The following is a 24,780-nucleotide window of genomic DNA, read 5'->3' on the forward strand; positions in this document are numbered from 1 at the left end:
AATTTTCTGCATGATCAGTTAATACATTATTAATGCTAATGTTACAGTAATTCCCTAAAACTAAATGTTTTCCTTCTGCCAGTTTTATGTGATGTAGGTTTACATTATTATTTTTTAAAATAAGGTTCTATTTACAATTCCACAAACATGAAACTGACAGACCTACAGAATTATTCCAAAGGCTTGTTTGTGCCGTACCTGTTTAATTCTAATGAAGTGAGATCCAGAAATGCTGATCCAATAAAGTCATCTTGAAGTCCAAAGTCATAGTCGAACACCTATGATGCACAGGAGACAAAAGAATTTTCCAGCATTAGAAATCTTTTTTTTTGAAATTTTGCTGCTTCATGTTCTTTAAAATCCTTTTACAGATTTAAGCCACATGTTCCCCACATGTTAAATCAGAAATAATTGCAAGCATCATGTAACTTTCTGTCCACAAGGTAAATTTTTAAACTCCTTATTTAAAAGTCAGAATGCATAATGTACAGACACAGACATATACAGCTAATAGACCGCATATGAAAACAACACCTGTTGCACAATGAGAAAAGCTGTTTTTTATAAACATAGGCACAACGAGAGGAAGACCAAAAGAAAAACTAAATCAAGGAGAATCACTGATTTGTTAGACATGAATTAACACCCCTATGAACTTTATGAAGTTTAGAAAGAAAGGTGTGATATGATTGTGTAAAGTGGGTTATTAACAGCACTTGTGACAGTATTAGGAATGAAAAAATAGTATTAGTCTGGCTTTTGAAGATTTTATAAGTTTTTAAGTTTTAGAAATATTATAATCTAAGTTGTTGACTTAATATAGATATGCGTATGAAAATAGTGACACTTACTACTACTGTGAGAATGCTGCCTGCTAGCTCTCTATCTCAAAGAGAAAGCACCTGGAGAAATTTACTGAAATCCAGACAAGAATCTCTGGCTATTACATTGAGTTGCATCATGATTTGAGATGTATTATACTTTCTCAAGTCAGAAGGAAGAATAACAAATCACTCAGGGATGGCTTTGGGAGGAAAAAAAAACAAAAAGATGTATGGCAACAAAAAAAAGTTATGACATAAAACTGCAGAAATCAAAAGTTGGAAAATGTCAATTTTCAAAATCAGATTTTCCAGGTAAGTTAGATTTTCTTGTCAAATATTGTCTTGAGAATTTCTAAGGACTAGAACATACCTTCAGCTCTAAGTAAGAATGATACTCATCAATAGCTAGTGATAATAACATTTAACTGAGAAGTGAGAGGCCTGGACTCAAGGCATTTGATTTTGATATAACTACTTCAACTATTGCATTACAGAAACTCTTTCCAGCAGTTAAAGCTACTCATCATCCACAAATAAATAGTTCAGTGGCTACAGCACTGCTGTGGGACACAAAGGATTGAATATACGTTTTTATATACAAATCCACTATATGCACTGATCTACCTGAGTACCTGAGCAGGTACTGTCATATTTTTTCTATCTCACTTTCATTCTGGCGTGAAAGGAAAATGAATGATAAAATCTCTGTTATTATTGCAGAATAGATTTACTTTCTCACCCTACAAATTACAAAGATGAAAATGTCCAGTGGACCTTTACAGTTGAGTTAGTATAATTTAGCCATGTCTTAAAATACCGGAATGAGCTATAAAAACTGCAATATTAAGACAATGCTTTCATAGTACGTACATGGATAGATAGGTATTATACCTGTTAACGCCTACTTTCCAGGAAAAAAAAAAAAATATTTATTTGGCATAAACAAATCAAAATAGGTAGTTATGGGTAAGCATCTGCCTTTGAATCTATTTCTCTCTTTTACTAGGCATGTGTTTATTCATTACAAATCCCTACGAGTAATAAGAGCAGGAAAGTGCTGGTTAAGAATTATAATTATTTGAGCAGAACACATAAAACTTACAATACAGAGCCATACTCAAAGACTGATTAAGTGACATTTATCTACTAAAAAATTCTATAATTTTGTATGTCAGTTACACTTTTTGTCAGCTATTTCAGATTAACACTTATACTGAGCTGAGTATTCTGACAAATTAAATTATAGGTATGACTTAATTTTCTAATCTTTCTCAAAGTATCCTATTTAGAACCCTAAAACTGTATTTTTTCCTGTAACATTTTTAGAATTTAATTTCTATCTACATTGTTTTACAAAATAAACAATCCCATTTGGAAACAGATCACTATAAACAATTTGGGCCAGAAAAATGCTTTTCCATTCCATGGAATGCATACACAGATGGATGTTTCCTTTCTAATACGGATAACTAAGAAATATTCATGGCACTGCTGCAATTAACTCTGAGCATTGCTGGCCTCACTTTGATTTAAACTCAAGCTATCTGATATTTTGGCACAGATGATGCCTCTGTCATGACAAAATCATCCTCACCTGTGATATACTGAGTAGAGTTAAAATATAAAGAAAAAAAAAAGAAAAAACACAAAGCATTACAAAACATATAAGCAAACCCATTGTGTTCAGGCATGAACAAGAAAAAAATGAGAGAATTAGGCACATATGTTGATTAATTCTCAAGTTAATGTCAGGAAAAAAATGCTTTTAATGGGATAGATTATGCTTCATATCAGAATTATACAATGTTTCTACACATAAATGGCATGCCATCAATATACAGTGCAGTTTTCTTGCAGTGACCTTCTCTTAAGGTCTCTTAAGGGCATGACCTTCTCAAGAAGCATGAAATAATTACAGCCCGAAATAAACTAAAATACCTCTACCAAATTTTAAAAGGTAAGTTCTCATATTATTATTATGTTTATTTAATTTAAGTAATTCACCTCGAAATATATATTTTTAATAATGCAGTACTTCACAATAACTTTTGCAGCAATTATAACCTGTACTTTCCTTCAATAGCTCTTTGGTTGTAATTTGTCAGACATAAATACCTTTATATATATAGGTTCTCTCAGATTATCTATAAGAATGGAAGTTTTTTCTTCCCATACAGGATTGAGGTTCTTATGTATTGTTTTACTTCTAAATACTTCTTTTCCTCCAAGTTTGAACTTGACGTATGGATCACTGGTTCCTGTTAACAAAATACATACTGTTAATTATGTCCTTTCAATACAATACAGATAAAAATGTAATTTTTACTGATAGTCAAATTAAAAACATCAGCTGAGGAAAGAATTACTTTTTTATTATCACAATTTATTTTACACAGTGTCATTACTTGGCTAATTCTCTGTGCTGATATTGAATGGGTACTTGCATCACTTTCTGTTTGCAATCCAAACTCAATACTGGCTTTTCCGCTATAGTCTTTAGTTAACAAAATAATGAACTTATTAGGACTGGGATCTTACCTTAATGTAATCAGAAAAAATAGATTATAATATTAATTTATTTAATACATTTATCTAATTACACTAAGTCTCTGAAAACGCATGGGCAGATGTTAAGAATGAATCCTGTCTCCACAGACATCACCAGTGTAACTCTTCATTGACTTTATTGCTTCCAGGATTCCTTCTGCCATGAAGGCTTCCTACACCAGTCAAGGTGAGGAAAGTAACCCTAAATTCAGGCCACAAAGTTCATGTGCTTCCTGCAGCAACCACGTAACAGCAGGCAAGCACAGGCTTAAGCTCCCTGATATGAGTAACAGTTGACTGACCAGAAATGTAACCCCATAAAGAACTGAAATAGAAATGTTAAAAATGCCGTGAATGGGCCATGGATGGGGCATGGGTGTGAAAGCATCAAAAAAATGAGTGGCAGAAGGAAGGCTACGAGAACGGTACATGCTGAGGCCACAGAGGTTAGCAATCCACCCAGGTGCACATCTGCATCTTCTCCTCAGGACAGCCAGACAGGGAGACAACAGACACTAACTAAACACCTGGTGACATACACAGACTGTTATATCACTGCCAGCTGCCAGAAGGTACCAAATGGCATGTGCAAAACACAGTGGTGACACCACTGCTGGGAGCCTGGGAGGTATGAGGACCTGCCAGCTGGCATCCCCTTCCCTCCTGGTCACAGGACAAAGCCTTGCACAACACATGGCCTTTGTGAGCATGTGGGTGTCAGTGTGAGCGCAAACAACTGAAACCAGCTTTGTCTAGAAAAAAATTTGCTTCCTCCTGACACCAGATCTCATGCCTATTTGCTAAATTATTATGCTGTGATATTATTTCCAACAATCTGACTCCACTCACCATGCCTCGACCAAAAACCTGCACGTGGCAAAGGGGGTGAACCTGGGGTAAGGACAGGGACATGGCGAGCCACAAGGCTTTAGCCACTTGCATCCAGAAAAGGCCAGTTGCATCCAGACCAGACAGCAGCAGCTCTGGGGACTTCTCCGTGTGAGATACATGGGTGGCTCACAGCTGGGTGGGCTCCTGCTTCAAGATAACCACACAGCTACGAGACATACAGCTTGTGCCAGCCCCAGTCCTCATGGAACCACGGCCTCCACAGCAGGCCAAAAGAAGGCTGCCAGTCTTTTACTGTGCATTTTGATTGCAAAAGACATAGTTAAGACTTTAAAGGAAAGGAAAATATTTGATAGAAAATACAAACTAATTACTTTCCCTAAAATGCCAATTGGTAACATTTCACATTTATGTACATAGAATTCATCTCAGTGAAAAATTTCGGATGGCATTCATCTTTCTACTTCTCTGCCAGCTGTTTGTCAGCCCTAACAATATTTGAGTCTAATGGATTCAAGTTTATTTCAAAATCAACAATACATCTGACATGAACAAAATTACATTGTCATGAGCTAAAACAGGGGACAATCTTTCTTCTCACCATTAATGGGTTGCATATTCCAGACATTTGTGTTTACAACCATCAGCAAATGCAGCGATTGTCTGTTATTAAAACTGCAATGCTATCTTCTGGCACGACTACAGCTCTTTGCACTGTTTCATGCAGCCACAAGATGTCAGTACTCTTTAGCTAAAATTACATATCCCTTTCAAAAATCTAGCTGTGGAAACTGGGATCTTGCATGTAAGAGGGCTGCCGTCATTCACTTTTATCATTACTGAGGCAGTCTTGCAGAGGTATAAAAAGTTAACTCTAGCACAAATCACTTTTTCCTTAGTTATGTAAATAGTAGCAACAATTTATTAGTAAGGCAAAGATCATATATTTGAATTCAAACTGTGAAATTCTTTGAATGTGGACACAAACAAATCAGCAAGAGGAATGTGAGCCATATATCCCCCACCAGCCGTAGTGATGGGAGATCATCCCAGTGATTATCCTCACGGCTGCCTTGAGCTACTGATTATCTGGTCTTTAACCAATTCTTTTTATTCTGCAAATTTCACAAAATTCTCTTGATGTTTGAAATTAATATAAAACAGTGTTGTGAGATTAATAGCTCATGAATATTTCAGGACACAGATGTCAAACAATTTAATTTTAATTCATTTTTATGCAACAAATTTAGTAGTGAAGCATATCAAATGTTACTTCCATTTACAATGTATTGCAAAATCTCAGGCTTTGTAACATTGTGCAATGGATGCTTGAACCTTGCTTTGAGACATACCCACTTTAAACCAAGAGCTCACTAGAACCATTTAGTTAGAAGTACTGTGCCCTTCACAGACCTTTCACATTCCTTGAAGAACAATTCATCAGATTTTTTGAAGGTTGCATATAAAGAAAGACAAAATTAAAAACAAATAAAAAATATATTGCATCAGTCATGCAATCCTTCACTAATGCCCTGCATAGTTGAGGAAACCCCTAGGTGTAGTGTTTGAACAACACACACTGAGCCCAAGTGTCAAGCCAGTATTCTTTTTTAAACACCACCCCACCAAGGAAATAAAAGGATTTTCTGGAATTTTGTGCTCAGCAGCAGAGCATGAAAGAAGGCACAGCAGAAGCCAAAACCCCTTTCCATCTAAAGTGTTCTGTTGAACAGGATCAGGTGACCTCCTGCACAGCTCTGTGTCACAGGGTCCCAATTTTAGTATGTATTATAACAATAAAAATAATATTTTTTTACATAGCAATTATAGATCCCTATTAATACATAATATCAATATTGCATTATTAATATAATTGCATTAATATTATATTAATACTGAAACACTAATGGTACAATATTAATAATATGCTAATATGATTTTAATATATAATAAAATTGTAAAGTGTGTTTTAATTAACAACCTCAGTTCAATTTCATAAGTATAACTTTGCCGTTTTATTAAAATCATTTTACTTTTGATCTTAACCTCACACAAACCCAGTAAAAATCTACAAGCCTTCAGAATGGGCCTCAAACAAAATAATAATAATCTGATACCCAGTCATGGATTCCTGTTACTCAAATCCCAGCTTTTTAATTGTTTTCCTTGTTATCAAACCATTCAAATGAATCTGATACATCAAAGCCTAATACCCCAAATGTTTATTCTACCTGAAGCAGCTAACTACAAAACAGCCTTCACTCATGAGCTTAAAATCTTACAAAAAAGCCAAACTGTGCAACTATAGAATCTATGATTCTATGATACTGATATTTTGCTGAAGCTGCACCATTGCCTGTGCAAAGGCAATAAGCATTCTCCACACAGGGTGGCAGCCTCTCTTTGCTAAGGAGGCTTAGCCAAACAGACACCTAAAGATGCTGCTGCATTTCAGTGGAGAAACTTGCCACCACCACAGCGGTTGTTCCTTGATCCTGTGGGAGAAGGCTCCTCTGGCCCTGCAGGACCTACACACTAAAACACAGGGATGTGCTGACTGTCCTGAATCCAACACTTCTCCTATGTAGACATCACCTAAAATGGAGTTAGCTTTGCAGGTTTAGGGCTTAGATTAGATCTTGGATATACAGAAAGATAAAAGCATTTTGCAGGAGAAAGAGTTTGTTCAGAAGTATACTAAACTGCTTTCCAGAAGGAACCATAGGAGAGTAACTAGAGAGAAAATACCTCCTAGGCAAATTTCACTGCAATAACAATCAACATTATATCTGATAGAAAGGAAACATTCTCAACAAAACCAATACATAAACGTAATTGGTTTCTGAGGCTTTGTAACATGCCTTTCAACATATTTGGCCTCTTGTTGACTAGATTCTTTTCCTTAATTAAATCTTATTTAACATAATGGTATAAACGCTAACCTAAGAAAATTCAGCAATGAACAGAGGGGTAAATGTAACCGTGAGACAAGTAATGAGCTTGAGACTGCTCCCCCTTAACTGGAGCTAATGAGAGAAGGAAGAGGCAATGTCTCCATATTTACATGCAGCATTTCTGTGCTTGACTCCAGGAGGGCAGAAGTCAAACAAACAGCTTCTCCAAAAAAACTCAGCTGAAGATTTGCCTACATCATATGGGAACCAGATGTTGAAAGTCTAAAGGCAAATTTTAAAACCTTGTACTGAAAACAGAAAAAAAAAAAAAAAAAAAAAAAAAACAGGCAAAAAGCGTTCATGCTTGTACATAGATATATTATAAAGCAGATGAACAATACTGAAAACCAGCACTCAGCTGCTGTTTCAACTACAGGTATTTTTATACTTCATATATCAAGAAGAAAAAAAAAAAAAAAAGCATTTTAGAAAAATGGTGAGCTTCCAAATAAATTTATCACTCCAGAGAATTAACTGATTTGGTTGCAGCTATATAGCTATGACAGGCATTAATTTCTCCACCATTGCATTTCACTCACAGTCCAGAATAACTTTCAGAACAGAACAGAAAGCCATTTGCAAGCCTGTTCCTGACAGAGAAGAGAGCCTGTGCCCATCAAAAGCTTCTGCACAGTTCTGATTCTCATCACTGCAATTTAAAATCTAATTTCAAATTACTGCTTTTGGACAATATTAAAAAAGTTAGCTTTCTCCTGTGAAACACTTGTTTTTTAGACTGTTGAGAAAGCAAAGCAGAAAAAATCAGAAAAACAAGCTTACTCTCCACTCTCCTTTAGTCATAGGAGAAAAAGCAAGTAACACAATTCATTAAGTTCTTCCCAGTAGGCAGTTAATCACTGCTGCAAAATGAGCCACATGGACAGAAATTTTTATGTCGCAATTTTTCACAGCAGTGTGTTTTGCTAGTTTATTTATTTTTATTTTTTTTCCCCAGCCTACAGAGCTACTAAGGATAAGCAGTAATGTTACAAAAGTTGCACCTAATACAAATCAAAAGTCTCATTTGGATTCATTACATATGTGCGATTGAATGCACATTTAGACCCAGTTCAGCCTAGTGCTTTGAAAAGCTGCAAGCTTTAAAGAATATTAATTGGAAATCACATTAGTTAAAAAGAGCCTGCTCCTGTACAACACACATGAGGAATATTGTGGGAATGAGCACAAGATAAAAAACAATAAACTTCCAATAAATACAGGAGAAAATAAATTTTCAACACTGCAAGAAAAAAGGCAATGTACACACATTTGGAAGCAAAAATAATGAAATAAGGTCAAGGCATATTCTTAATTAATTTATTCTCGGAACTATAATTAAACCCCTGTCACGTGTTTCTATTATTATTCAATTTTAATTCAATTTAATTAATTCAAATTTAATTCAATTAAATTAATTAAAATCTTGGAATCACTTCATTTCATCTACAGTTTTTAGAGAAAGAAAGCAAATGTTTTAGAGAAAGAAAGCAAGACACTAGAGTTGGTAAATCAGGACAGGGCCCTAATACCTATTGGGAGGACCTTCACTGAAACTCCTCCTGAAGGCCAATCCCATCCCTCTTTCAGATATTTTCATACAGGAACACCTGCACATCTCATGAGGTGTCTCCTGAAATTGCAGAGATTTTCTGTGTGCCATAGAGAACAAGCCAACTGCAATTTCAGTCCGCTTTAATTCATAAGGCTCCATTTCACAGTAGCTGAGACAACTCGGCCTCCACTGCCTATGGGTGAGACCTTATAAAAAAAAAAAAAATAATAATAATAATAAAAAAAAGTAGAATCCATTGACTGCGTACCATCCCTGGTCACAAATATGAACTTTTCTTCACTTTCACTGTGAAAGGTTTTGACTTTTCCTTAACTTCAAGGACTATCACATAAAGGACTTCACTAGATTTTTACCCATATCTGATCATCAAATAATCATTATGCAAATAAATCCATTTTAGAAAATCCAATCTTATGTCCTGATGTATAAATAATTAACAAGAGTTAATTATTTACACCATGATAACTTCATACAAGTACATAGATGCACAGTAACTTTGACATCATAATTCCTGAGAAGCTTAATTATTAATACAAGCATTTGGTCCTGATTCATTTCTTGGAGAACTCTCTCTTTCCAACTCCATTCACTTTGTTCTCCAATAATGAAGTTTTTCAGTCTCAAATCGTTTTCTTTTTTACAACCAAGGTAGAAGAAAAACTGAGAGGATGGTTCTCAAGTATGTGTTAATTGAGTATACCAAGCAAAACATGCATCAATTTCTATTTTTTTACATATTAATATTTCCAAATTGTGATATGAAAAGTCTCATAAAAAGAAACATAAAGAATATGTCTGCTCAGGAGTACTGACATTCCCCTTTAGTCTATTACTAAAACTAGGGAAAATATTTACCACAAGCTATTTTATATTAATTTAACAAACAAAAATAATAATTCATCTTATTCACTTACACTATTGCGTACACTAAAAAATGCAGCTTTTCCATCAACAATCCTAGTTTCTGTCCTTCTGTCCACCTAACAAAGAATTATCCACCCAATTCATCTAAGAAGGACACTAATTACTTTAAAAAGCACTTATGGAATATTAATATCCTAAGAATGAAGATACCAATTACAAATTTACAGTGAGCACACAAGTGCTACAGGATTCAGAGATCTTCTACTCAGGAGTCAATAGGGAATACAAAGTTTTAATTATTCAGTGTCCATTAAAAAAAAATGTTGGTTATAGCAGTCATAGTTTTTTATCTTTCTTTTGAAGACTCATTTCTTCCATGAAAAAGGCAGCTTAACTACTAGATTTCAGTATAGCCCATGATAAATCATCTTTGTTTAATAAATACCCATCTATATAAATACTAATTATGCTTGTGAAATACAAGGAATGATAAAACCAGACTGGCATAGCACAGGATAGACAAAGAGCAAGTACTCAAAGGTCAGCCTAATTTCAAGAAAACTTATTTAATCTTAAGCATGGCTGAAGTAAGGTTCATTCAAACAGAATTTATGTTACAGAAATGTGATCCTTACAGCATGAATTATTATTCTAATTACTCAGGGTAAACAGAAGTACACCCCCTGACCAAAGGATGTACCACTCCTAAAAGCTTATGACTGAAATTAAAATCTTCCTGAAATTGTTTAGAGCATGACCATTTATTTGTGATGACAGACACCTTTTGCAAAATCAATCAGAGGTTTCACCTCTTATACAGACAGAAAAATCTGATTTGCTTTCTGTAGGTCTTACACATTATATCTTCCAGTTTAACAGAAATAATATATGTATTTTTATACAGTTGCAATAGACAAATGTGATTTGCCCTTGTCAATGTAACAATACAGTCAAGAATCTCTTATTAGTATTTTTTCCCATTCCCCAGGGAGAATAGTTACTACACATTAAATAAATGCTGAAATACAATCAGATCTTTGATCTGATCTCAGCTGTTACGTATTTATTTTTATTTTATGGAAAATAAAAATGTTAGGTAAAACAAAAATAGAAGCCTCTAGCAGCATGCAGCTCACATATGTCAGGCACAACAAAAAGGTACAATGTGTATTTAATATCTCAGTTGAAACTCATACTCATGGCATAGGCAATCCCTGCTAAAGTCATGTGAAAGAGAGCTTCCACTGTGAAGAAACATTCACAGAAACGCAGTATGTGAAACTTGCCTTAAAAAAACATTCTAATTTTCTAGCTAAAAAACATTAATGTTGTTATTTCCTTAATTTTTTTAAGGTCATCTGAGAAACACAACAAACAAACAAACAAAAGCCACAACAGACATAGTCGCATGTAAACAAAGCATAACTTTCAATTCACTTTTAGACACTTTAAAAACACAGGTGTTTATTGCCTTGTAATGACTTTGAATTAACAGACCAGATTCTTCCACCTCAATCAGAGGACAGTGGTCTGGAAGTCCCAAGTCAAGATGCTGCCACCAACCTGCAATAATTTATCTGCATTACTAACAACAGGTTTCGTGAGGATTTTGGCTCCTGGGGTAACTTAAAGTACTCAAGTTCTACATCATCTTCCCTGTCCAGTAGGTAATGTGATCTGAAGAAGCTATCTTTTGATCTTGGTACAAATTCCTACTGCAATGGTCCACTTAGGAACATCACTCAATTTTTGACACAAATGTCTGCATCTTTGATTGTACTACAGTGGCACACTATTTAAACCATACCACTTTAGTAACATATTATGCCTGACAGGTTATAGGTGACTGGACAGCCTATTATTTATTTATTTATTTTTAACCTTATTTTTAGCACTGTCAAAGTCCTCTTGCTTTACCTCTGTTACTTCATGGTTATAGGAACAAAATGATTCAAAGCTTCAGTCAGATGTTTAGAACTTGGGATGACTTACTCATTGAACTGCATTCATAAAATGACTTAGAGATGTATGTAGGAGCATACACACTTTTCCTCCTCTTACGAATATTCGTATGTTCTTTGAGAACAAAAGCTATTAAATAGGAATGAAAGCTTAGCCACCACAAACACAAGCAACAAACATGTACGTTTTCTAATCTGCAATGCTAGCATTATACTCCACATACCTACCAAAGGAAAAATCCATTTAACTACATGACACATTGTCACGTGAAATTAAAGTGAATAATAAACACGTTCCTACAATACTTAAAGAATAAGAAGCATGGTGATGAAACTGAAGGAAAGGGAAATGATTTGAGAAGCATTAAATGAATGCAGTTGCTGGATAAACAATTCCCTCTTATGTTCATCATTTGTATTAATAAAAACAAAACAAAACATGTTTTATTCCCAGTACTGATCTTCTTAAACCAAAAATAGACATTTCCAAGTGAAAGATCTCTAGTGTTAACAGTCGTGTCAAAATAAATAAATATATATTTTTATCATTTCTGGAACTAATACAAGTGGTATCAGAACTACAGGTTTATTGTTTGAGAGGAAGAAGTTTCAAATGATGCCTCCAGACCATGATAATTTACAAGACAGAACCTGAACAAGGACAGAGCCACATCTTACATGCTTTCAACGTATTTTTCAATGATGTCAATTAATGACCTGGTTAGCAACCCTTCAGGATTTGGAATAATGGCAACTTAGTAGGGAACACCACGTTGTGTCCTATAGCTATCTCTTGCTGCTCCTACTAGATGAGCAGGAAACTTTTGGCCTTCAACAAAAATCTGGGTTCCTCTGCTACCTATTATTATCTGTTATTTCCAAGTGATCAGTCTCACTTCAACTCAGTTCTTCCTTCCTTTTCAATCTCATGCCATGTGTCATAGATTCACAGAATCACTGAATAACCTGAGTTGTAAGGGATACACAAGGATCATCAAGTCCAACCGCTGGCTCCACACAGGATCATCCCAAAGCAATTCACATCTCTGACAGCGTTGTCCAAATGCTTCTTGAACTCCATCAGGCTCAGTGCCATGACCACTGCCCTGGGCAGCCTGTCCCAGTGCCCGACCACCTCTGGGTGCAGAACCTTTCCCTAACCCCCAGCCTGACCCTCCCCTGTCCCAGCTCCATGCCATTCCCTCGGGTCCTGTCGCTGTTCCCAGAGGGCAGAGCTCAGCGCCTGCCCCTCCGCTCCCTGTGAGGAGCTGCAGACCGCCATGAGGCCTCCCCTCAGCCTGCTCTGCTCTGGGCTGAAGGAACCAAAGGGACCTGGGCCGCTCCTCATACATCTTGACCTTGAGACCCTTCACCATCTTTGTAGCCCTCCTTTGGACGCTCTTTAACAGTTTTACGCCCTTCTTATGCTGTGGTGCCCCAAACCACACACAAAACAGAAGGCGAAGCCACACCAGCACAGAGCAGCCCTTGACCAGCTAGCTGTGCAGTGCCTTATGTAGCTCCCACGAGAGCCTCTGCACCATGCTACTGCTATTGGGACTCATTGTGAGATCTCCCTCTGTCTGTCTTTTGTCTACATCCACCTGTTTAAATCAACTCACTCAGGGTCGGACTGTCCACTCAATTTATGCCCACAATTCACTTTCCTATTTGAGACTTGGCAGCAAATAAATATACAAGGATATCAAGAGATCAAGAGCTTTATTTCATTTCAGAAATAAATACAGAAAGTCCTTTTCATAAATCTGAGTTTCTGTGCAGTCTGGGTAGGACCATACTACAGAGAAAAACAGCGGTTTGGATTTCCTAGTTTTAAGTCAAATTCTAAGCACAGTCAATGCTGAAATAATTTTTAGACAGAAAATAAGTGCCTCTGAATTTTACAGCCATAAGATCATATAGGAGAAGATATAGAAGAAATAGGAAACAGCCTCAAGAATGCAAGGTTTCCACTTATAATTTTTTTTTTTTTTCCTCCCAGGTCTCAGTGACAGACATTTTACTGCTCTTAGGCAGAAGGTGTGTTTGCTGGGACTGCTATCTTCTGCATTCTAGCTTACTCATGTGCCAACACTTAATCACCAAACTGTGTCTTAAAAGAAAGTAACAATATCACCACTGGTATGCAGCACTCAGGCAAGGAGTAGTTACAGTATACCCATTAACCTCTCCTATTAGCAAAACTCCCATTTCTTATGACAGTGAGAACTACCACAAATATGACAGCAGCAAATCAAATGGAAGTTAATATAGAAGAAAACATTATCAGAAGTCATGATAAAATATTTTGATCGAAAATAAGCTAATATTTTAACCCTGATTTTAAGATGAGCTTCCAAACTCAAACTGATTAGAAAATAACCATGAAAAAAAACCCTATCTTGTTAATAATTCTGCACTGCTTCCTTTCCTAAACATTTTGCATTATCAGTGGAGAAATCAGTCCAAAAGGGCTGCAGAGGTTGAGATGAATATATTGCATTTGCTCAACTTGAAGATTTCTTCTTGAGAATAATGAAAAGGGAAGTAACTTATTGCAACTAAAAATGCTATTCATAAAAGTGTAGGTAATAAAAGGTATAACAAGGTGACAAGACAGAGAGAAGAGATTTCTTTACTTTGTACAGGTTGGAGCATGTACCCAGGGAAATTACACATACTGCAGTCCAAAATACTGCTGTAGATAGCATTAAAGCAGGAGCATAGGTAGGAAAAGGTACAGCAGAAATTAACATTAGGTTATGGAAGATAAGCAGTTTGTCTCTGCAATAGGTGAGTCTGAAAATTCCATATTTTTTTTTCTTCCTTTAATTACAACTAAATTTTGTAAGTATTCAGCTAACACCAGGTGGATTCTGTTCTAACAACTGTTTTTCTCTGTATTGATGTGAACAGGCAAGCTAATCCAAAAGTATTCTGTACCGGTACTTCAGAAGAGCTGCAACAAAGGGATCACAGCAGTGTCAGCTAATGGTGTATGGGCACAAAAGCTTTACAACCAAATTTAAACATCAGTTTTGCTTTCTCATACTGTATCATAGGATCAAACCCAGGAGACCAATGGTACCTTAAAACTGAAAATAAAAATAAAAATAAAAATAAAATGCTGTCTTCACATGTTAGAGAACATATTTTCAGAGTGATGGACTCCTCTGAATCTCAAGTTGTATTGTACTTCAAGTTATACGATCACAAATTACACAACTGTACCTAGTGGCATCATTTCTTATTGTTTGTTACATGCTGTATGAGTACTTCAGGTTTCATTAGCATTCCTTCAAATTCTTTACTTCTATTCTTCTAAAACTGACTTGTAACCAAAATACTAAACATACAGCCCAAACATCACATCTGCACAAGTACTTATAAGTTCTTAGTTAACTGTTTATTTATTTTTTAACTGTAAAACACAACTGCTCAAATGGCCTTTTCTAGAAAAAGTGAGCAATCTATCAAGAGCATTCCTCCAAAGACATTAAGGAAAATTTTACTGTTTTCTTTCTATTGCATTCTTATAGGATCCTAATATATTGAATATATACACATATATACATATGTTATATTACAAACAAGACTGTTACAGGAGGAGAAATTCTGGCCCACTCAGATTCATAGAGATTCTAGTATTATCTCCAACAGAGACAGAATTTATTGTAAAAATCAGAAATAAATTCTGTAATTCTAAAATCTAGAAATTACCTAGAATTATTAAGAAGCCTGCTGTACTTCTTGTTATATGCTAGTGATTTTCAAATATACGATAAACTTACTTACAGAATCACAGAATCACAGAATTGAAGGGGTTGGAAGGGACCTCTAAAGATCATCGGGTCCAACCCCCCTGCCAAAGCAGGTTCCCTAGAGCAGGTTTCCCAGGTAGGTGTCCAGACAGGCCTTGAATATCTCCAGAGAAGGAGACTCCACAGCTTCCCTGGGCAGCCTGTTCCAATGCTCATCACCCTCACCGTGAAGAAGTTCTTTCGCATGTTGGTGTGGAACTGCCTGTGCTCTATCTTGTGGCCATTACCCCTTGTCCTGTCCCCGTGAACCACTGAAAAGAGGTTGGCCAAATCTCTCTGTCTCCCACACTTAAGATATTTGTAAACATTGGTAAGAGCCCCTCTCAGTCTTCTCCAGGCTGAACAGGTCTCTCAGCCTTTCCTCATAGGGAAGATGCTCCAGGCCCCGTACCAGCTTTGTTGCCCTCCGCTGGACTCTTTCCAGGAGATCCCTGTCTTTTTTGCACCAGAGAGCCCAGAACTGGACACAGTACTCCAGGTGAGGCCTGACTAGGGCAGAATAGAGGGGGAGGATCACCTCCCCTGCCCTGTTGGCCATGCTCCTTTTAATGCACGTCATGATCCCATGGGCCCTCTTGGCCATGAGGGCACAGTACTGGCTCATGGCCAACCTGTCATCCACCAGGACCCCCAGGTCCTTCTCCTCAGAGCTCCTCTCCAGCAGGTCATCCCCCAGCCTGTACTGATACATGTGGTTGTTCCTTCCCAGGTGCATGACTCTACACTTGCTCTTATTAAACCTCATTTGGTTACTTCCTGCCCATCTCTCCAGCCTGTCCAGGTCTCGCTGAATGGCAGCACAGCCTTCTTACTTAGCCCACAATTTACCTTAATACATCCTCACCTTTGCAGCATATGAGTTTTCCCAGTGTACTGCAAACTGACATTTTCAAATCTGGGTGCCTAAAACCAACACATTAAAATATGTTTGAAAAAAAAAACTATAAAGTTATTTTTGTCTTTCATAAATATCTGTTTCATATCCACTCAGTCATATCAACTAATATTTTTGTGTAATCTGCATAACTCTCATAAATAAAACTCCATTTGGGGATTTTTATTTTTAAATTTTCACTGCATTAAATACACTGCTACTCACAGATGTAAATTCTGGCTCAAAGCACTCTGAGGCTCCAAAAATTCAGTATTTTATTTGGATGCCTGATTAGTAGGGTTGTGCGGAAGCTGGTAAAGTGTAAGAGCCTACAGACAGTGGTGGCTGAAACATACCCCTATTTGCCATTTTTGTAGCATGGCACACAGCCAACACTCACAGGCAGCTTTGGCTAGACCTTGCCATGGGAAATTCATAGCACCTGTTGCTGTCTCCAGAGGAACTGAGACTAAGTTTGCTTTGGAATTGTAGAATTTTTAATTGTAAGATCCCAAGGAGTGGCTTGAGAACATGTTCTCAAATTATTTAATAATCCCATAAATTTACTTGAGACATGAACCGGACTTGACAGTCCATCTTCCTACTGTAAAAGACTCCCCTTTAAAGGCACAGCATTGTCCTGGTTTCAGTTAGAACAGAGTTAATTCTCTTCCTAGTAGCTGGTAGAATGCTTTGTTTTGGCTTAGGATGAAAAGAGTGCTGATAACACCCCGATGTTTTAATTGTTGCAGAGCAGTGCTTATACCAAGCCAAGGACATCTCAGCTTCTTGCTCTGTCCTGCCAAGGGGCAGGCTGGGGGTGCAGTAAGAGCTGGGAGGGGACAGACCCAGGACAGGTGACCCAAACTAGCTAAAGGGGTACTCCATCTCATCTGGGGTCATGCTAAACAATATATAGGGGTGGCTAGCCGGGGGAGGGGGCCGGACTGCTCGGGGTTAGGCTGGGCATCAGTCAGTGGGTGGTGAGCAATTGCATTGTGCATCACTTGTTTGTACACATTATTACTATTAGTACTATTATCACCATTGTATTATTATTGTTATTATTATTTTCCTGTCTTATTAAACTGTCTTTATCTCAACTCACGGGCTTCACTTTCCATTTCTCTCCCCTGTCCCAGAGAGGGAGGGGGGAGGGTGAGCGAATGGCTGTGTGGTGTTTAGCTGCCGGCCAGGTTAAACCACGACAAGCATTTAGCAGTCCTTTTATAAGGCTGCCGTGCAGTATCCTCAGATGTTTCTTTCTTCTTGTGATGGAGAAATGAGGGAAAAAATAACAAGTGCCACATTGTGTTAAGAGAAACGCAGATCAGATGCTTACCAAAATACAAGGGAGAAAAAGAGATTAGTAGGGTGAAAATGATTACTTATTTTCAACTTCAAGGAGCACCTGTTTCTTCTGAAGTTTTCAAAGCGGCAGTAGGATACCATCGCCCTCCAAGTGAGGATATCCAATAGCACAGAAGAATGCCTGGCTATAGCAGAAACAGAAAGCCATATTAGAAGAAAAACACTGCACGGAGACTTAAGGAGTTTGCTTGATGGTGGTGAACCAGTGCAGTGAGAGAACAGGCACAATGTCGAGGTGAGATCAGAAGGAACCAAAGCAACACAACTAAGCCCATCCTTCTGTGGACTTCAGCACCTTCTGCTCAGAAGGACAAAGCTGCTTGCAACACATGAGATGGGTGCTTACCTCTGCCCTTCTGGGTATGCTGCCCTCCCGTTTCTCAGATCTGCACTTCACTCTTTCCTCCTTGCTCTTCTGTCAATTATTCCGCAGTTACCATTAGGTATGAGCCACTGCCACCAGGATCCTGCCTAAGGTCTACCTCTCAGTAAGGTGAACACACCACTACCGGCCTCCCGAGAGCAAGCAGCAGCTCCTTGGCGGTGCCACACTGTGTGTCCACCACACTGCTACAGAAAAACAACTGCAGCAGCAAGGCTACGGCAGAGCTGGAATGTATTTTCCCAGTCTGCATTTTATAGTGGGCAATGCTGATCTGTATCTGTTGACAGTTAGAAATAAAACCACAGCTGTAATTCTCTTTAACCAAGCTAACATCTCTCTACAGAAAAGAGACACAAAACTGCAGCAGGCTCTTCCTTAATTTTAGGTATCTTTAGTGAAATACAAATAAAAACCTCTGTGTACCTAATGACCATGTATCTTTAAATAAAACATCCTGTAAATATTTTTATGATGTATGAATGCTGTCACACATCTACATACATTTACAAGAATACCAGGGTAAGAAGCAAGCCAAGCTGTGATCTCTTGTTTCAGCATCATACACTCAGTATCTCTGTTGTAAAGAAACTAAGCTTTCAAAAATTAGCTGTTCCAGACCCTCATATCTCCTGGAGAGCTTATAAAAATGTATTAAGTATAATTGTGACTCAGATAAAACAATGTAATCCCTTTGAAACACCTTAAAATAAGCTAACACTCTTGCATATTCTCATTTAAACTAAATATGAACTTTGATTTCCATTCAAAACCAATTTATATCTGATTTCCTTTGTATTAAATAGCTCTAAAATTCCAGACACAACAAAAATGTTAAAATAGAAATAGAATTAAAAAGATACTTTGAAAAATGTTTCCATTTAGTAGCACAAAAAAACTGATCTGAAAGACCTTCTAGAAACAATTTGGCTTCTGGCTTCCTGTTATATTCTGAGTAACTTTTCTCTTTGGCTATGGCCCTGTGACTATTTCCCACATCATGAAGATGCAAGTATTGAAGTGCTACAGTATTGATTTATGCCATTAATCCTCTCATAACACCTTTCCACAGACATGTTCCCATCATTTTCAACCCTGTAATAGACTTAGCTGTATTTCACAATCAGCAAAATTCATTCCCTAATCCCAATCTACCTGTATTGTGGAGATGAACAGTTTGTAGATCTGGATCATTACCCTGTACACACTACAGTTTAGGATTGAATTTCAATATCCTTCAATAGTGATGCACGATTCAAGCATAAATTACATTCTCTGTAGGTAAGCTTACATAAAAAGTCTTTTCAATAATTTTAAGTGCATTGCATTACACATATGTGTGCTTTCAATGTTTCGTGGCTGCACAGAATCAGCTGTATCTTAAGGCTGATCGCTCTTATTTTACAGAATCACAGAATTTCTAGGTTGGAAGAGACCTCCAAGATCACCTAGTCCAACCTCTGACCTAACACTAACCAGTCCTCCACTAAACCACATCACTAAGCTCTACATCTAAATGTCTTTTAAAGACCTCCAGGGATGGTGACTCCACCACTTCCCTGGGCAGCCTGTTTCAATGCCTAACAACCCTTTTGGTAAAGAAGTTCTTCCTAATATCCAACCTAAAGCACCCCTGGCGCAACTTTACCCCATTCCCCCTCATCCTGTCACCAGGCACATGGGAAAACAGACCAACCCCCACCTCGCTACAGCCTCCTTTAAGGTATCTGTAGAGAGTGATAAGGTCGCCCCTGAGCCTCCTCTTCTCCAGGCTGAACAAGCCCAGCTCCCTCAGCCGCTCCTCGTAGGACTTGTTCTCCAGGCCCCTCACCAGCTTCGTTGCCCTTCTCTGGACTCTTTTGAGCACCTCCATGTCCTTCTTGTAGCGAGGGGCCCAAAACTGAACACAGTACTCGAGGTGCGGCCTCACCAGAGCTGAGTACAGGGGGACGATCACCTCCCTAGCCCTGCTGGTCACACTGTTCCTGATACAAGCCAGGATGCCGTTGGCCTTCTTGGCCACCTGAGCACACTGCTGGCTCATATTCAGCCGACTATCCACCATCACTCCCAGGTCCTTCTCTGCCTGGCAGCTTTCCAACCACTCATCTCCCAGCCTGTAGCTCTGCTTGGGGTTGTTGTGCCCCAGGTGCAGGACCCGGCACTTGGCCTTGTTGAACTTCATGCAGTTGACCTCAGCCCATCGGTGCAGCCTATCCAGATCCTCCTGCAGAGCTTTCCTACCCTCGAGCAGATCGACACACGCACCTAACTTGGTGTCATCTGCAAATTTACTGAGGGTGCACTCGATCCCCTCATCCAAATCATTGACAAGGATATTAAAGAGGAGTGGCCCCAGTACCGAGCCCTGGATGACTCCACTAGTGACCGGCCTCCAACTGGATTTGACTCCATTCACCACAACTCTTTGGGTCCAGCTATCCAGCCAGTTTTTAACCCAATGAAGCGTACACCAGTCCAAGCCAAGAGCAGCCAATTACGTATTATTTACTTCTTATTTTGTTGGTATTTTCTTCTCTTCCACATCTTGACAATGTATATGGTTATGGAGAAATTCACCAGACAAAATACAAGCTCTATGTGTATATTCTTACATTATTGCAGTTATTTGGATTTTTCCTTGTTTTGACAGTCATCTCTCTCAATTATGCTCAATTTAAACAGCTAGTTTCTTGCTGTGGTAAACATTTCATATTGAAAATGTAAAATTTCTGTTTTATTTCTTAAAATTTCAGGTACAGGTTTCAGTGCCAGAGCCAGGGAGTTGAGAAACTCCGCTCCTAGTACAAAGTCTTAAGCAGCACTGTCAAATAGTCTTCTGCAGGGACACAGAGGTATGGTGGTATTATCCAACTACAGGCCAAGGCCTTAGGACATTGCAAGCATCTCTTTTCAAGAACTCTTCCTGGATGATTTCACACACAAAATAAGCTACTGCCCGATCATTGTGAAAAAGCCAAATGAAAATTTATTTACACTCAAAACTTTCCATTGCTATTTTGCAAGAACAGATAAGTTTTCACGTGCACCGGTAAAATTTATAGATTTTAAAACCAGAAGTGATCAAATTCATCATGTAGCTAGTCTGTTTATTGACACCATGCAAACCATAAGACTTAGTGGGATTAATCTGTGCTACTTATTTCCGAAGTTTGTGCACTATGAGCACTAAAGGGAGTGGCTTCCTGACGCCAGTGAAGCAAGAAAAGACTGTGAGAAAAAAGTATCTAGAACATTTAAAAGAATATTTTGATATTGTTCCTTGGACCAAAGAGAATGGTAGAATACTAATGACTAAAATGTAGTTAACTTCCACCAGTTGTGCTACAACATTTCAGTTTACATCTCAGTGTAAGTCAAGTCTCTCTTAAAACAAAAATGAATCAATGACACAGGTTTTTTGTTGTTGTTTTTTGTTTGGCCAGTTGTTTGTTTGTTTGTTTGTTTTTTGCTTAAAATATTGCATAGAAATCATAAAGGCATGTTACTGATATGAAGTAGTTGCATAAAACCTATATGGAAGTGAGAGACCAGCCAAAAAAAATCAAAGATTTTTTTAAAATATAAATTTTAGTTCTTGTGAAAAAGTCTTAAAATATACATGTTACACAAATACTTTCCATGACAGAAAGGAAATGAGAAATTAAAACTAAAAAAAAAAAAAAGCACAACATAAAATTACCAATGATTTTCAACAGTGCTCACAAGAAAAAGGATTGAAAACTAAATTTTGAAATCTAACTAAGTATATGGTTTACTTCAGGAAGCATTTAAATAAAGCAAATTCTAAAAACTACACTTGTGGTCACTATAGGATTTTGCCAGAAGAAAACTGTAAACCGTCTCATCACAAAGCTGAGATGTCACCATGGTACCACAGCTTAGCGATAGTTGGAAGGAAAGCTTGATCAGATTGAAGACAGGTTTTCCTATAAAGATGAGGAGTTAAGAAGAATAGTTACATTTCCTGCTCTCATACTGCACACATTGGTACAGAAGCATTGCTTGTGATAATGAAGACCTATTTTCAACCCTCTGAGAAGACAACAGCAAGATGTTGGTCCTCTGATGAAGAAAGAATGTTCTGATCTTCCCTTGTTGTGACTACCAACCGTGCTATTTATCAACTGATAGCCATGAGCAATGCTGGCATTGCTAGCCACATAAATACAGCTGCAATCTTTTCCCTTTCCTCTGAGAATGTTATGCTGTCTTTTTATAAATGTGGGTAAGACAAAGTGTGCAGAACATTCACGCAAGGAGAATTCAACTTTGAATTCCAAGACTGCAATATGTTCAGAAGCAGGTTTCTAAAAAGATATGTGAAACTGCAGTTTGAGAATTAAGGAACAAAAATATAAGTTTAAAACCAGTAGTTAAAGTATGCTTTTGGAGTGAGATTTACAGCACTCAGGAAAAAAAATAAATAAATAAAAAGTGTCAGGTTTTAAGCAGAGGGCTTTTCCAGGGCATCTGAAAAAAAGTTTTGGAGGGAAGGCTTACTGGGCTGCTGCAGACTTACAGCTTATGACTTCTCTGTGACACTCCTGTGATAAATCTCCCAACCTCTGATTTTAATATCCAAAACAACTGTCTTAGCAGCTGCATTTAGCATTTGGATATATACCCTTACACAGTGCCTCCCACAGACTGTCCCATAATCACTTTCTGGTTCAAAACACCTAACACAAGCAGTGTTTTAGAATGCAGGCAATGCAACAAAAATGCTGGTACTGATTCAGACCAAAGGTCCGGGTGAAGACAGTACTCTGTCTCCACGAGGGGCTTTAAACAGGTGCCAAATGTGACAAGCACATGTTACTTCCCTCTAACATCCTTCTCAGAGGCAAAACGAATTTGAACAAAAAACTTCAGAACAGGACTTTTTTTTTTTTTTTTTCCCCTGTGCATTTCAATAAGTGAATTGTTCTTGCTGAATCTCCTCTTGCACCCAGACAAAATTCTAGTAAGAATTCAGTTTTACATGCCCATTCTTAGTGAAATAACATTGGTGCTACCACAGGAATTATTGAAAAAATAAATAAAAGATATCAAGTATTACACTAGAGAGGATTTAGAGAGAAATGACTTTCCAAATTTAACACCCTTCTGTGCACTTTCCACCCAGCAGCTATCTAAATTCTCCAAGTGCTTGCTTAACACCTGTGCAGTTCCCTTCATTCCAGTTCTACAGTTGCTCACAATATCCTCAGTCTGAGTAACATCACGAGAAAGAGAAAACAAACAGGAACGCAGAACACGGCAGCAAGGACACTCAGTCATGAATGGACAGGTTTTAGCTTGGGATCACAGAATCCCAGAATGGTTTGGGCTGGAAGGGACCTTAAAGCCCCCCAGTGCCACCCCCTGCCATGGGTAGGGACACCTCCCCCCAGCCCAGGCTGGCCCCAGCCCCATCCAGCCTGGCCTTGGGCACTGCCAGGGATGGGGCAGCCACAGCTCCTCTGGGCAGCCTGGGCCTCACCACCCTCAGAGTAATGAATTTCTTCATTACATCTAATCAAAATATACCCATTTTTAGTTTGAAACCTTTACCCCTTATCCTATCCCTACACCCCCTGACACAGGATCCCTCCCCAGCTCTCCTGTAGCCCCCTTTAGGTACTTGGAGGTTGCTGTGAGGTCTCGCCAAGGCCTTCTCTTCTCCAGGCTGAACAATCCCAGCTCCCTCAGCCTGTCTCCACGGGAGAGGTTCTCTAACCCTTTTGATCATCCTTGTGGCCTCCTCTGGACTTGTACTAACACTTCTGTGTTCTCCTTGTGCTGCGGGCCCCAGAGCTGAGTGCAGGGTTCCAGTTGGGGTCTGATGAGAGCAGAGCAGAGGGGGGCAATCCCCTTGCAGCCCAGGTTGTGGGTGGCTTTCTGGGCTGCCAGTGCACATTGCTGGCTCATGGCGAGGTTCTTGTCTACCAACACCACCAGGCCCTTCTCCTCAATCCACTCCCCACCTAGCCTATATTTGTGCTTGGGATTGACTGGGCCCACGGACCTTACATTTGGCCTTGTTGAACTCCATGATGTTTGCACAGGCCTATCTCTCAGGCCTGTACAGGTCCCTCTGGATGGAGGGACCATCCCTTTCTTCTTGCATGTTGACCACACCACACAACTTGGTCTCATCAGCAAACTTGCTGAGGGCACACTTGATCCCACCGTCCATATCATCAAAAAAAAATGATAAACAATGCCAGTGCCAATACCGACCCCTGGGGAACACCACTCATCACTGATCTCCACCTGGACATTGAGCTGTTGACTACAACTCTTTGAGTGCGACCATCCAGCCAACTCCTTACCCACTGAGTGGTCCATCCATCAAATCCATGTCTCTCCAATTTAGAGACAAGGATGTCACACAGGACACTATCAAATGCCTTGCATAAGTCCAGGTAGATGATGTCTGTTGCTCTTCTCCTATTCACCAGTACTGTAACCATTTTTGTAGAAGGCCACCAGAATTGTCAGGCAAAGCCTTACAAAGGAGCACTGAACACGGTACTGTTTTTATATTTTCCTCTAAATTTCTGAAATAAAGACTCTTGGAAGCCCAAGCCCAGTTGAGATCTGAAGCCTAAGCAAGTAGTGGGGAGCTACAGGTGTGCTCCCTCCTGACGTGAAGGATTTTGTATAGTTCACAAGATGGCAATGAAAGTTCTTCTTCCTGACACACTTACAGTGCCTTGCTAAAACTACTCAGTTCAGAACCTGGATTTTCACC

The 24,780-nt window shown here is 38.5% G+C and overlaps 1 protein-coding gene across 1 annotated transcript in view; it reads right to left on the reverse strand.

The window, feature by feature from the left end:
• The window catches only part of MCTP1 (multiple C2 and transmembrane domain containing 1), a gene marked incomplete at both ends in the record, with an annotated part of 279,396 nt that overhangs the window by 155,646 nt on the left and 98,970 nt on the right, over positions 1 to 24,780 (reverse strand). The window contains 2 exons of the mRNA XM_084304750.1: positions 199 to 278; positions 2,940 to 3,082. Of these exons, the coding sequence (XP_084160876.1) occupies positions 199 to 278; positions 2,940 to 3,082 (223 nt within the window). The remainder of the gene's footprint in view (positions 1 to 198; positions 279 to 2,939; positions 3,083 to 24,780) is intronic.

This window comes from Netta rufina, assembly GCF_964035555.1.
Source record: "Netta rufina genome assembly, chromosome: Z".
Lineage (NCBI taxonomy): Eukaryota > Metazoa > Chordata > Aves > Anseriformes > Anatidae > Netta > Netta rufina.